The sequence below is a fragment of the Vombatus ursinus genome, unplaced genomic scaffold (assembly GCF_900497805.2).
Source record: "Vombatus ursinus unplaced genomic scaffold, bare-nosed wombat genome assembly UNPS02014794.1, whole genome shotgun sequence".
Lineage (NCBI taxonomy): Eukaryota > Metazoa > Chordata > Mammalia > Diprotodontia > Vombatidae > Vombatus > Vombatus ursinus.
Window position 1 is genome coordinate 19176826 of NW_020954572.1, and position 15243 is coordinate 19192068.

A 15243-nucleotide genomic window follows, 5' to 3' on the forward strand; every position below is an offset into this window, starting at 1 on the left:
ACTGGTCAAGATAGATAGGAGAACTAGCAGAGAGTAGTGTTCTAAAAACCTAGAGAGAAGAGAGTATCAAGGAGGAGAGGGTGATCAGTGGCATCAAAGACTGCAGGAAAGTCAAGAAGAGTGAAGATTGAGAAAATGTCTTTGGATTTGGAAACTACGAGATCATTGATAACTTTGGAAAAAGCAGTTTTCAGTGGAATGATAAGGTCAGAAGCTGGATTTTAAGGGGTTAAGAAGAGAATGAGAGGAGAGAGAGTGGAGGCATCTATTGTAGAGGGCCTTTTCAAAGAGTTTAGTGAAGACAGAAGGATCAAGTAAGGATTTTTTTTCAGCATGGGGGAGATATGAGCAAGTTTGCAGGTCAATATTAGAGACAAATGGAAGAAACTTAACTCATAATATCATAAAATCTACTTTTCTATAATTTCCACTCATTGGCTAGATACTGCCCTCTAGAATAATATAACATTTTTTTCATTAATCAACATTTTAAGTTATCACCAATCATTTCTAAATACATCTACCAGTCCACATCTCCTTTTTTTGTTTTTGTTTTTGGTGAGGTGATTGGGGTTAAGTGACTTGCCCAGAGTCACACAGCTAGTGAATGTTATGTGTCTGAGGCCGTATTTGAACTCAGGTCCCCTTGACTCCAGGGCCGGTGCTCTATTCACTGCATAGCTGCCCCCACATCTCCTTTTTAAAAATACGTATTTATTTGCTTACTTATTTTAGAACTACCAAAGCTCAGAATTGGGAAGGGACCTCAGAAGCCATCTAATCCATCTTGTGCCCCAACTAGAATCTCCTCTACAGCACATGCCACAAAGAGCCATCCAGCCTTTGCTTGAAGACCTTTGGGGTGGGGAGCCCACTATTGACGGCAGTTCAATCTATGTTTGGACAAGTACCCAAAGGATTTCCCTACATTAAGCCTACAATTGCTTCTTTGCATCTTTCACACAAGTAGAACAAATGTAGTCTCTATTCTATATGATAGCCCTTCAGATATTTGAAGACAGCTATCCTTTCCTTCCCTTCTCCCCAACCTTCTTTTTTTCTTTACTTTAAACATTTCAATATCATCCTTCAACAAATCCACATAGGGAATGATTTTGTGGCTTCTTAGTATCTTTCCCTGGATGGATTCCAAATGATCAAAATCATTCCTAATATTTAAGGCCCAGAACTGAGCATAATATTACATCAGTTTCTGACCATTTGGTAGTCACTCTATTTAATTAAATGTTATTTTGGTTGACTATGATTTCTCCTGTGAATGTATTTTTATGCTAAGGTCTTTGTAGTACAGAGTAGAAAAGATTAGGAAGATATTGAGAATGAATAACAAACAGCAGTAGATAAAGATGAGCACAGAAAATATTGCTAGGACTGAGGAAATTGTTTGGAAGGGATATAGGGGAGGAGAGGAATTAGAGCCTCGTGGGTAATAAAGTAGGGCAAGTCTTTCCTTGCTCTGGCATCACCTCAAGTTCTCTTCAGAAACCAGTTGTTTATTTATAGCAGGAGCCTGGATTCCTCTCCACTTTATCCCCACTGGAGAAAGTCTTCTTTGAGAAGTAGAGGCAATGTGTTTCAACAGCATTCTATCTTTTCTCTCACCACCGTCCTTGAAAACAATACTACTTATGTTATAATGCGGAAATAAAGTGAAATAAGGACACTGGGTACCTGCCAGCATAATCTCAAATACAAACAAACAATAAATTTGGAATAAAATTCCAAATAAAATCATAAGATCCAGTTTATATTTTGTTAAAAGAAAAAACTTTAACATAAAAATTACTTGTTTGTTTTCTGTATCCCTCTTCTGACCTATGTTAACATTTAGGTTCACAACTACAGAGTCCTCCTCAGCACCTTACTCTTCTTCACCCCACAATCAGTTGCCAAGGCATATCAGTTTTACCTTCACAGCATCTCTCACATCCATCCCCTTACACCTCAAGCCATCATGAGTCTTGTCTAAACTACTGTTTATTGGGTGAAACAATGTGAATGTAAGTATATACAGGTTGTGTATCTTCATTTACCCCTCTGCCTCCAGTCTCTCCCCTCTTCAATTCATTCTCGCTACATAGCTACCAAAATGATTTTCCTAAAGCACCAATCTTAAGCCTCTCCTACTCAACTAAATCCCATGTGTTTTCAAACTCTGCTGTCCTTCAAAGCCCTTCACAGCCTTGCTTCACCCTACCTTTCCTCTCCTTCGTGTACTCTGTGTCTAGGCCTGCTTGCTCTTCCTTTCCAGTACTCCTTCAGGCTCCACATCTTTAAATGAGCTGTTCCCTAGTCCTGGAATGTCTTATATCCTCACCTCTACCTCACAGAATCCCTCGTTTTCTTCAGGGTTCAGCTCCAAACCCACCTCCTACATGAGGCATTTTGTTATTCCCCCCAGCTACTAGTGCCTTCCCCAATCACCTTGTTTTACACACACACACACACACACACACACACACACACACACATACACACACCCCTGTATATACTTATGTTCACATTGTTTCACCCAATAGAATATAATCTCCTTGAAGGCAAGGATTGTTTCATTTTTTTTCCTCTAAACCCATAGTGCCTAGCATAGAGCCTAGCACATATTGTTTTGTTGTGTTGTTTAGTCATTTTTCAGTCATGTCTGACTTTTCGTGACCCCATTTGGAGTTTTCTTGGCAAAAATACTGGAGTGGTTTGCCATTTCCTTCTCCAGCTCATTTTACAGATGAGGAAATGGAGGCAAACAGGGTTAAGTGACTTGCCGAGGGTCACACAGCTAGTAAATGTCTGAGGCTGGATTTGAACTCAGGTCCTTCCAACTCCAGGGTCAGCATTCTATCCACTGTGCCACCTAGCTGTATTTAATAAATCCATGTTGATGTAGTGATTGCATCAGTTTATGCAAGTCTTCCTTTATTTATGTCTCTGAATTTTTCATATTCATCTTTTTTCTCAGAGCAATAATTACATTTTTATTCTATTACATTTGTATACAACAATTTGGTATGTCCTTCTTCAAATGATGAGCTTTTTGCTACCACAAAAAAGTAGTATATTTTAGTATACAAGGGACCTTGCTGGGTTTTTTTAAATTACATTTAGTTTACAGCTCCATCTGTGATATATTAGAATACCTGTTTCCCCAATTGCACCAATTCCCCAAGTTTGCACCAATATTAAATATTAAATGTTATAATTTAAACTAGTTTTAGAAATTGGAAGAATATGAAGTTGTACTTAAAGTTGCTTTACTTTGTATTTCTCTCATTAATAGTGATTATTTCTCAAGTGATAGTAATCCCTTTCATTCTTCAAAAATTGTCCGTTCCCTTTAATCAGTTATCCAGTGGAGAAAATAGGTATGAGATATGAAAATTTCTACCAGTTCTTTATGTATTCTGAATGTCAGATTTTTATCACGTATTACTACACAGATTTTTTTAATCAATCTGTTTTTCTTTTAGATTTTGTTGTGCAAAATGTTTCTTTTGTATAATCAAATATATTTGTTTGATAGGTAGATATTTACTCATAAATCTAAAGCTGGAAGGTACCTCAAAGGCTATGAAGTTAAACTCTCCTCATTTGATAGTGAAGAAACTAAGCCCCAGGGGAGCATAAAATGACTTGAACACAATCACACAAATAATAAACATCAAAAGTGGGATTAGAACCTAGTTCCTCTGACTTCTTTCTACTATACCATAATACTCCTCTCCACAATTGAGATAAATATAGTGTTCTTTTTTTCCTGTTTTAAAAATCTTTAGATCTTTGATCCAGTTGCTGTGAATTATGGGTGTAAACCAGAGCTTCTTAACTTGGGGTCATGATTTTTTTTTAATGCTATTAACTGGATTTCAATATAAATCTTAAAACATCAGTGAGTAAACTCCCTGTGGCCCCATCTTGGGCATTTATGCATCCATTAAGCAATTAGTGTCAACTTTCCACCAAGTCCCAGAAATCAAATAATCTTATTACTTTATAGCCATACCAAGAAGGGAATGTAGGGAATAAAAGCTTAAGAAGATATGGACAGAACAGTGGGAAAATTGTAGACTATATCAGTGCTAAAGATCCAGGAGACAGAAAACACAAGCTGTTAAAATTAGAAGAAAGTTGAAATGATGACAGAATTAACAAAATGGTGTGAAAATATGTACAAATTATGTACATCGTATACATAATACACATACACATCATGTGCAGGTGAATAAATTGGAGCACGTGAAACGGAAGAGTATTGACAAAAAAAATTACCAAAACTGACACAAAAAATAGATAACTTAAGCAGACTAATCTCGAAAGAAGAAATAAAGGTCATTAGTGATTTGCCTTGTAAAATTCACATACACACACATGAGCCAGAAGGACGGATGGGTGAATTTTTTTTCCCTAAACTTTGAAAGAAGTAACCCCTGTATGATATACATTATGTATAAAATTTTAAGTGTATGATATTTAGTTATTTTTGAAAGGCAAAAATGTTCTTGATTTTAAAATTTAAGGGAGAAAAAAAAACACTGAATGAATGAAAAGTATTTATTAAACCCTCATTAGGTTTTAAGCACTGTGATAAGTGCTGGGGATACAGATACAAAATTGATATAGTTCCTGCTCTCATCTGTATAGACAAATAACACATATAGGCAAATAGTAGCCATTGGAAGGATGTTATGGGAAATCACAAAGATGGTGAGTGGAACAACTGATGTGGTCTTTCCAGAGGGAATGGTTTAAAAAGAAAAAAAGATGGAAAGGGATACGAGTGGGTACACAGGCATAAAATGAAGATGATTTCTTGGTCTCACAGAGTGCCAAGCCAAGTGGCTAGCTCCTCCCAGGCATAATTTCTGGGAAAAAGAAAACCAAAAAAATTATATCAAAAACTATGTAATATGCTAATTTATCTATTAGCAAATAAAATGTAGCATTATACTTTTAAAGGATCATAACTAATAAGGATTTATTAGTTAGGAACACTAGGAATTTAAGGATGGAAAGTGATCAGTATAGCATTGTATCAACAAAAAAAATCACTAAAGCAAATAGATATAAATAGATATAAAGGTATAAATGGCCTTTGGTAATTTTCAACAATATCAATTCATAAAACAAGTCTGAATTGTTTGGTAGAGGTTCAAAGTTTATACGAGTTATGGTCCCTGCCTTCCTGGAGCTTACAGTCTACCAGTAAGACAAAAACACATAGTAATTCTTTCTTTGTAGGAATACGTATACATGTATAACTGTGTATTTTATGTAGTACATTATCATATATTAAAAATTATATATAATCTGCCTAGAACAAAACATAAATACATTTTTAGAACAATGTAAGGTCTATGAGGGGAGATCATTACTGACAGAATGGAATCAAGAGTCTTCATGAAAGAGGTAGGAGTTCAGTAAGGCTTTAAGAATGGGTAGGAATTTCTTAATGTGTTTATCATAAATGAAGTAGAAGGATTTTTTCCCTAACAGGGTAATAAACATCTTGAAACCAAAAAAACTATCATTACATACAGTGAAGAAATAAAATCATTCCCACAAAAAAGTGGTACAAAACAGTTTCCTACTTTCACCACTTCTCTTTGATCTGGTACTAGCAATGATAGCAATTACAGTAAGATTGGGGGGGGAAGAGCAACTGAGGGATAAGGTTTGCCAACTGAACGTTATTTATCACTGTTTGCAGGAGGCACATGTTTATATGGACCTAGAAAAAAATAAGATATGTAATAGAAAATTGAGATAATGAGTTCAGCAGTATATTAATTAGGGTATGAGGTAAACTCACAAAAATTCACTTTTTTCCATTCCCCAAGTACAGCATTTTTTTTAAAAAAAAAGTAATTCTAGGGGGCAGCTAGGTGTCCTAGTGGACAGAGCAGCAGCCCTGGAGTCAGGAAGACCTGAGTTCAAATCTGGCCTTAGACACTTGCTAGCTGTTTGACCCTAGACAAGTTACTTTTTTTTTTAAAAAGGCAATTGGGGTTAAGTAATTCTATTTACAAAAATGACAAAAAAAAACCATAAAGTATCTGAACTACCAATACATGGGAATATTTTGGACTGGGAATAAGAGTCAGCAGACTTTGAGAACTTCCCTAGGCCAGAATCCCTGAGACTACTCTGGTCTAAACTCCTACTCAGAATATGCGTACTATTTGATATGGGCATCAGAGAGTTGGGTGAAAAGGTAGCATGAGGCAAACACCTTCCAATAAGGAGACTGCACTTTGAACTTGTTTGGCTAGTGATGCCCTTATATGAATGGGTCTTATTTTTTATTAGTCTGTTGACATCATCTTCCTTTCCAAATTTTATGTTGTCAGTTGTGATAAACTATATAGAAACTTGGGAAACCTTAGATGTGATGTTCTTGGAGACTGAACTTTTATCTTTCCTAACAGTTTGAAGGTTATCGCTTTGTCTTGCATTTACCAGAGGCATTGACCTATTAAGCTTAGATACGTAGCAATTGCCTACAAGGTGACAAAATGAAGAAGTATGTTTCTCCCTTTTACACAGGACATTTACATTTACTTGCCAAAAGATTATTTTCTTTATAGTTTCTAAAGATGTTTGCTAGTTCCTTATTGTCAGCTGTTGTGTTGTTTTGGGGTTTTTTGGGGTTTTTTTTTTTGCTTAAAAGGATTAATGTTTAGCTTTTATTTCTGTATTTCTTATCTATGTATGTCAGGTCTGAAAATGCTTGCTCTGAACAGGTGGGAGACACTGATCGCCATCTAAATTATGATTTTAGCTGATACTTTTCCTTTTTTCCTTTACTTTCCTACTTTAGGTCACAATTCCCAGACCCTCTGTGGCATCCACACAGTCCACTTCAGGAAGCTTTCATTATGGCCAACCCTTGGAGAAGAAGGATCTTCAGCCTCTGGAACACACTGTCGAACTTTACTCTCCAAGGGAAAATGTGTCTGGTGTGGTGGGGACAGAGGGTGAACTTCCTAGTGGTGCCAGCAGAACAGATTGGGTGCTCCCCTTGGATCATCTAGGTCAGGATAACACTCCACGGGAAGGCCTCACTAGGGAATGTGTCAAATCCCAAGACTTGGTTCAAAAAGAGCTGCCTGACCATAACAACATCAAAGTGGCCGCAAAAGAATTTGAGACTCTCCCTGTGGGAGCTGAAGAAAAGAACATTGTGTTGGGTTCAGACAATGAGGAGGAGAAATTAGGCAAAGGGCATTGTTTCATTGAAATTTCTAATCTTCCAGGAGATTTAGAAAGGGAGCATTCACCTACTCCCGAACTTCTTGAAGAATTCAGGACACGGACTTTCTGCTTGGTGCCAAATCAGGACACAAATCATGAGATAATGAAGCTGCTGGCAGGTACAGCTTCAGAAATTTCTCCAGTGCGAGTCATCCACCCACATGGTGAAGGACAGATAGATCAAGTGGTGGTACAAAAAAGCAAGTTACAGAGAGATGAGGATATCAGTAAGGGGGAAGGTGTGCCCAGTCACCAAGGGGATCTCTCTGCTTTTTTACATCAAGAGGGTAAGAAAGAGAAAATTTCCCCTCGAAATGGAGAGTTGTTCCATTGCATTTCAGAGAATGAACATTCTCCTACATCCAGGAAGGATATCATTAGACACAGTCTAACTAGACACAGTCGCATTCCTGTTCTGGCACAAGAGATAGACTCAACTTTTGAGACCTCTTCTCCAGTTTCAGCAAAAGAGAAACTACTTCAAAAGAAGGCTTATCAGCCAGATCTAATCAAGCTGCTGGTGGAGAAAAGACAACTCAAGTCCTTCTTTGGTGACCTCTCAAGTGCCTCTGACAAATCACTGGAGGAGAAGTTAGCTGCTGTTCCTGTTCCTTTTCCTGAAGATGAAGTCTTCACTCCCTTTTCAAGACTGGCACTAGACCCTCAGTTGAGCAGGTCAGCTGAGGACGGCTTTCTGTCACCTCTCAGCTCCCAGGCTAGAAAGAGCAAAATTCCACGGCCAGTTACCTGGGCTAACACAGATCAAGTTGGTAACTCAGCCTCAGCTCAGTTCTTTCCTCGGCCACCACCAGGAAAGCCTCCAATTAGACCTGGAGTAGAAGCCAGGTAAGACCAAAAGGACAGAACATGTATGTGTTACAGGATTTATAAGAAAGCTTTCTTAAGCGACAGGCAGCATGGCATAGTGCAGGGGTCAGCAAACCATGCCCTCCACCTCTCGTCAACCATAAGCTAAGAATGGTTTTTAACTGAGGCTTTTTTTTTTTTAAAATAAAGTTCTGTTACCCCTGGCATAGTGGAAGGAGTACTGGTTTTAGAAGACCTGAGTTTTGGTCTTGTTTCTAACGTTTTCTAGCTATTTGACACTGGTAAAGTGAAGTGCTCTTTGGAATTTCGGTTTCTTCATTTTAAAATGTAGATAATAATATGTGCATGACCTACCTCACGAGGGTGTTGTAAAGAAATTACTTTGTGAATCTTAAAGTACTGTTTGAGTTACAATTATCATCTCCTAGCCATCAAAATTCATATTCATGCCATTTGTCTCCAGCAGCATGAGTAATTTTTAAGGCCTAAATGTTTCTATGAGTAGCTAGAATATAATTTTAATAAATATCATTATAATGTCTAGATCTATAGTAAAAAAAACTATTTCTGTATCTTGGCAGATGGCCCCCAGTGTTTTCCTGATCAAATTAAGATGAATTCCCATAAACAAAAAATCCTATGACAGATTTTACCAGTTTTTGTGTGTAAAGTTGTTTTGTATTAGCAATTTATGGTGTAACTATATTTTTAGATAGTCTTAAGACCTGTTTTAGAGGGGAGGAAGGAGGAAGATTATGGGGTGATATCAAAGACTTCTTCCCTTGAGAATTGAAGCACTGAGGTTTCCAGGGTAGAAAAACCACTAAGGAAGAGAAAGAGGCCCTAAGCTGTTGGCAGGAACAAATGAAAAAACAAGCGTCTGAAGTCACAAGCAGCATCTCACCTTTGTATTTGTAAGCAATAAATCTCCCTTTAGGTATAAGAGATTTTTGTATTTTAAAGTTTTTTAAATAGAGGTTCCACCTGTATAGTGAGCTGAAAGGGCAACAAAGCATTAAATTTAAAACACCAACACCTAAGAGAAGCAATCTTTCAAATCTCAGGAAGAACGGGGAATGTTTCCCATCACAAACTACCAGTAAATATAGTGAAATCATTTCCATGAGACATTAAAATCTAAGGATTTGCCCTAGGACCTACCTGTACATTTCCTCTTGATAGCAGAAGGATTTGTTCAAGGGTTCATCACCCAGATTTTCCCTCTTTTCCTTTTAACACCTCTTCAACTGAAATTATTTCTTAAGCACCTTTCATGTGCAGAGCACCGAGGAAGAGTCAGAAATTAAATATTATTTGGTCCCTAACCTTGTGGAACTTATAACCCAAGTAGTACATAGTAGCATAACCTAAGTAACCTAAGGTTATGATACGTATCTTGCTATAATACAGAATTATTTGTAAATCTCAAACCAACTATTAAGTAAGACCCAAGAGAGGAAAAGATTATGACTGTCTGGAAGAAATCAGGGGTGATCAGTTGATGGAAGAAGCAGCACTTGAACTGAGCCTTAAAGCATGGATAGGACTTTATTAGGTATAGATTAGAGGATGGGAAGGACATTGCAAGCATTAGGGAAAAGTATGAACCAAAGGCACGAAGAAGTAAGAGGATCAGCTGTGCCCTATTCTTTGAATGTATTCCCTCCTCATTTCCACCTTTAAGAGCCTCTTGCTTCGGGGGCCCCCTCTTTGGATAGCCTTCCCTGATCTCATCACTATTCTTTCCCTTCTCAAATTTTCCTCTACTATTTTATCTGGATATCTCCTTGGCCCTCACTATTTCTTGTCTTGTATTATATTCATCTAGGTACAAACATGTTCTATGCCTTCTTCCAACAGAAAGGAAGCTTCTTGAGTATAAGGATTGTGTTATTTTTATCTTGGTGTCTTCAGGGTTTAGCACAGTGCCTTGCACATGTTAGGCCATTTATAAATAGTTGTTAAACTACTTTGTTGAATTTATGATATGAGTTGCTTATGAATTTAATATAATAACTAAATAAATGTAAAAATGTTTATCATTTTAAGGCCACAAAAGTCAATGTACTTCCTGCTAATCAGAGTAACATTTTGGAAGAAGGCCCAGTGGTAGCACTATTCTAAATATAACATGGGATAAACCAGCTTAGAGCACAGAAGCCAAATGTTGGAAGCCTCCCAGTTGGGTCATGGTACTAAAACAACAGGTTGAATTAATTTCAATTATAGTGCTATTTGTGCTAAGCCCTGAGGGCAAGTTAGCAACACTCTCCCAAACACAGCATGACACTTGTAAGAGGGAATTGAATTAGAGGGAAGAGGAGTTCAGAAAGTGAGTAAGTTGTTGATGACCCATTAAGTGACTGTGACTATCAAATGTCCTTTCTAAGTTCCTTGCTTCTTACAGGTGCTAACACAGTCCTGAAGGTCATTTTTCAGGTGCCAGGTAATAAGGTTATAACAGTAGCAGCTTTAGCAATTTGAAGTTTTATAAATCAAAGTGAAGGCTTTTGAGCTGCTTATAACATTTAAATTATCTAACAAACACATTTTCAAACACTATGGTATCAGAAATTCTTACAGGTTCCATTAAGTTAACAGAAAGAATCACATTAACTAGAAAGAAGTGAAGAGATCATTTAGTCCAATTTCGCCATTTTACAGATAAGGAAACTGGGATTAAATGGCTTTTTTATTTTATAAATTATTAAATGTGGCTACAATATTTTTAGGTATAACCTTTATTCTTCTTGGTGGGCACGATTCATATGGAGGATTCACAGCATCGTGTTAAGATTTCAATGTATGTAGACATCCTTAGACTAAATGGTTTAACCAATATGACATGATCGTATATGTAATCTTACCAGATTTCCTAAAAATATTGAAATGTTGAAAAGTAAAAGCAGAACAATGGAGTCCTCTATACCCGGAAAACAGTGTGTTCTTATAATGGCACAAACATTTGGCACATGTAAAGTATATTTTTGCATATTTGGGGGTGTTTACAGCTTGCAGATTTCTATATATCCTACTGAAGTGAATATCAAGATAATTCTTCTTGTGTTCTTTTAAGGTTACGTAGGTATAAAGTCCTAGGGAGCAGCAACTCTGATTCAGACCTTTTCTCCCGTCTGGCTCAAATTCTTCAAAATGGATCTCAGAAATCTCGGGGCTCTACTCAGTGTAAGAGTCCTGGTTCCCCTCACAGTCCAAAAACACCCCCCAAGAGCCCAGTTGTACCTCGGAGAAGTCCCAGCGCCTCCCCACGAAGCTCTTCTTTGCCCCGCACTTCAAGTTCCTCACCATCCAGGGCTGGACGGCCCCATCATGACCAGAGGAGTTCATCCCCACATCTGGGGAGAAGTAAATCACCTCCCAGCCACTCAGGATCCTCATCTTCGAGGAGGTCCTGCCAACAGGAGCACTGCTGTCTTAAACCCAGCAAGAATGGCATAAAAGGATCTGGCAGCCTCTACCACCATTCTGCCAGTCCCAAAACTCCCCCAGGGAAGAGTAAGTCAGCCAGTAAACTCAGCAGATAGGAGCTAAACTGTGTCCCTATCACAGGTGTGAAATCCTCCTAAACCTGATGCATGTTGTGTCCGTGTACTGTATATTTAAAAAAAAAAAAATCAGTGTTGACCTTCACTTGCAAAAGAAAGTAACATATGATAAATTATTTATGAAAAGAATGTGTGACAAAGAATTACCCAAAGGCAGGCAGCAAGCAGATCAGAAATCAAAGAGTATATTTGCATGCGGAGGGGCAGTCCAGCAAACTCATTTGGGTGAAATTCGCCAAGTCCAGTAATCTCTAATTTCTTAGCTGCTTTTAAAAAGAGAGAGTTGTTGGGGAGGCTGAATGAAGTTCACGGTTTTGTCCTACTTTTTACTTAATGGTTACTTAAAATCTGAAAATTCTTTAATATTTTCATCCAAGGTTTCCTCACCTTTGAGAATCGGTATCGCTCAGATCATTTTAGTTTGTTTAAGAAAATATGCTATCTGGAAGTCAGTAATGATGAGTTCTTTGCTTATATGTCCATATGGTTTGTTGGGTCTTTGTGTTACCTTGCTCTAAGTCCAAGGGACCTCTTTGGAATCCAACTTCATGAGTTTGTCTTGACCACATAATTCAATTCTCCTTTCTCTCACCAGGCTCATCTTTTAAAATATATTTTTTAACATGCACTAAAAGAGCTTTTAGCAGTGTTTGCTAGGACTTTCCTTAGCTATCTCAAATCCAGAGAATGTCTTAGTTCCTTCATATTGTCCTTTGAGGCAAAAGCAGTACAGTTCAGTACATTCTCTATGTTTGGCAGATAACTAAAGCCCCTCTTTCTGGAATACATAGGAGAGATGGGGAATGGCCACAGATTAATTTGGAAGGCTGAACCTTTACACTAGCAGCAACTTGGAAGGGTTATAGGAGGTATGACGGTTCAAGTGGAGGAGCCACTTGCCTGTAAGCTTACTTTACTATAATCCCAATCCTCATTCCCTAGCTCCTTGGAGCACCAGGTATATTCAGTATCAACTTCTGAGATGCTTCCAGAAAGAGTAAATGGGAAAGGAACACTGGGATGTCTCGTTTTCTACATCTCAGTGTTACCTCCCCCTCCTCCCCAGAAAAGGGAATAGGTTCTGTTGTTGAGGGAGATGATCCTCGAGCTTTACATTTTGTAAGTTACCTAATATCTAGAATTGAATATCTGGGGAAATAAAGCTGGAGGATCAGGCTTAGTTATCTTTGGAGGCTTTCTAACCCATCTTTTGCTTCTAGAAGGTGTGCCTCAGATTAATAATGCTAAGCTTCCCATCCTAATTTGTGTGTGGTCTGAATTAGTAACTATGGAGGACCTTAGTGGGAACCCTCCCCTCATATGCTTCTCCCCCTATTCTCCCCAGCCATAATGAAATGACCTCAGACTTTGAAATGGCCTTCTTTGTACTTCCTGTCCCTGGCATGCTGGGTGTTGTGGAAACCTTATCAGGGTCAGATAAATGGGTCTGCTTGCTGTTGATAGTTGCCTTCCAGCAAACATCTGTGCTTTTTCCTTTAACCTTCTATTTGTTGCCATACCTCATTCCCTTGGTTTGAAAAAGGAATATTTCTTCTCTGAGTAAATATGTTCTGATGCTGCATCAATGTAGCCCTGAAGCTGCACTGAACTTTTCTCTTAGTTTATGTTGGACTAAAAAAAAAAAAAACAACACTCTCCATGTGTGTACTGTCTCCTATAAGTAATGTAGCATAGTAGGGAACCTTAATTTCTTTTAGGTTTCAAGCACTACAGAGGAATGCAATAGGTAGGGAATACCTGCTGTTCCTGAAGCAACTGTAACATTGGCAAGGCCGATCTCTCTGTATTATATTGTATAATAGTTACTATAACAACATTTGCATGTCTTCATGGTAAATTATATTATATAAATATTTATAAATATATATATAGACATATACGTATAAATTCAATTCACTCTCATGCTCCATTTGTAATTTATAGACCGCAGATGGTGAAATCCCCTTTCTATTGCGTGCCTCAAATACACTTGGGCCTTGCGTCTTCATTTTCTGAAAATGTTTTCTTGGCATGTGACACCTCAGACAGATTCTGCCTTCCCTGTGTAAGGTCTGAGGGTTGGTAGTTCTCAAATAAGCCAGGTTTTAGAAGTGTAGTTTAAATTTTCATTTAAAGAGAGCTTTTAATAGGAAAAAAAATACTTGAAAGTGTTTGTATTACTGGTTCAAAGATTCGTCACGTTAATCTCATAGTTCTGTCATCATGGTTAGAGCAGATAATCTGGGATGATGATCATGGTTTAAGTCCAATGACAAAGAGAATGCCATGCTAGGTTAGCATGAATTGATAAAAGAATCCCTGTTATCATTCCATTTTGCTTTCTTCACTTTTATTGGGTACTTTATAAGCTTCTGATATCAGAGCTGTACAATTTTTTATTTTGTTGTATTGGCTAATCTGTGCTAAGTAGCCTGCTTTAAGTCCTGTTCTCTCCAGTCAGAACTGTGCTAGTTATAATCCGTTTTGAAGAGCTGTTGTTGCGGATGTGGCTACTATTGTAGTGTATGTATTGATCTCACTTTCCTGCTGGCCTCTTTGCCGAGTTTTCCCCAAACCAACATTGAAATCAGAGTGGCATTTAAATGTGTTTTTCTTCTTTTGGTTCTCCCCATCATACCCTTGACCTTTCCACTGTGCTGCCCTGCTTTTTTAATGAGAAGCACTGGCAAAGTTTGTTAAGCCTCAAATATTACACATCAGGATTCAGAGATAAGCAGCCATCATTATGTAAGAATATTTTATCTTGCATGTTAAAGAAAGAGTTAACCAAAGATGTGTTTCTGCTCTCTCTGCTTCCTTTTAGGGGGAAAACCCACAAAGTAGCTCTACCCTCATATATTATTAAGTATATTTAAATGTACATGTCCTATATAGAGTGTCCAATATAAACTTTTTTTAAAGCATAGTTATCCTTGCACAGATTATTTGTGCTTTTAGATGTTGAGTGTCACTCGGGCTAAAATTAGAGTGGCATTCCTGAGCAGAGCTGGCTCAGGACTTTTTTTGGGGGGAGGGGGGAATCTTGGTGTCTTTTTTTTTTTAGGTTAAGGTGCATTAAGAATGCTTTTTGTTTTCTCTAGTGGTGACATATTGCAGAGTTGAGTGACAAGCATAGCTTATCCAGTGTCACTAATTTAAAAGCAGTTCATTTGATTATCCTAAATAGGAATGTGTTGAGTTTGAGGGTTTAAGGGTAGGATGTTAATCAAAGTCAAATACAACTATATTAAAATGCAAAGACAAAAAAATATAAAAATGTAAGGTAAAAGCCAGAACTGCATTATGGGAACTTATGTGCCTCAGTTGAATTGAGGTTGGGAAGGCAAGCCTTTTGACAGCCTGCAATTCCTGGGTGCTCTAACACAGTTATCATCAACTCACACCCCTCCTAAACTCCCTTTTCTTCTCCAGTTCTGTGTATTGCTTCAGTTGAGCAGAAGACATGAGCAGAAACATTTTAGTCCCTTTAAATTGCTATATGATCTTGTCCTGAATTAGGCTTCCCAGGGATTGGAGATTGGTTGAGACATTCAATTAAAATTCTATGTGGTGATCTCTGCATATG

At 37.8% G+C, this 15243-nt stretch overlaps 1 protein-coding gene across 1 annotated transcript in view; it reads left to right on the forward strand.

The window, feature by feature from the left end:
- The window catches only part of TTBK2 (tau tubulin kinase 2), a 214681-nt gene extending 199981 nt beyond the window's left edge, over nucleotides 1-14700 (forward strand). Inside the window, exons 14-15 of the mRNA XM_027869987.1 lie at nucleotides 6830-8109; nucleotides 11168-14700. Of these exons, the coding sequence (XP_027725788.1) occupies nucleotides 6830-8109; nucleotides 11168-11636 (1749 nt within the window). The 3' untranslated portion in view covers nucleotides 11637-14700. The remainder of the gene's footprint in view (nucleotides 1-6829; nucleotides 8110-11167) is intronic.
- The last annotated feature ends 543 nt before the right edge of the window (nucleotides 14701-15243 follow it).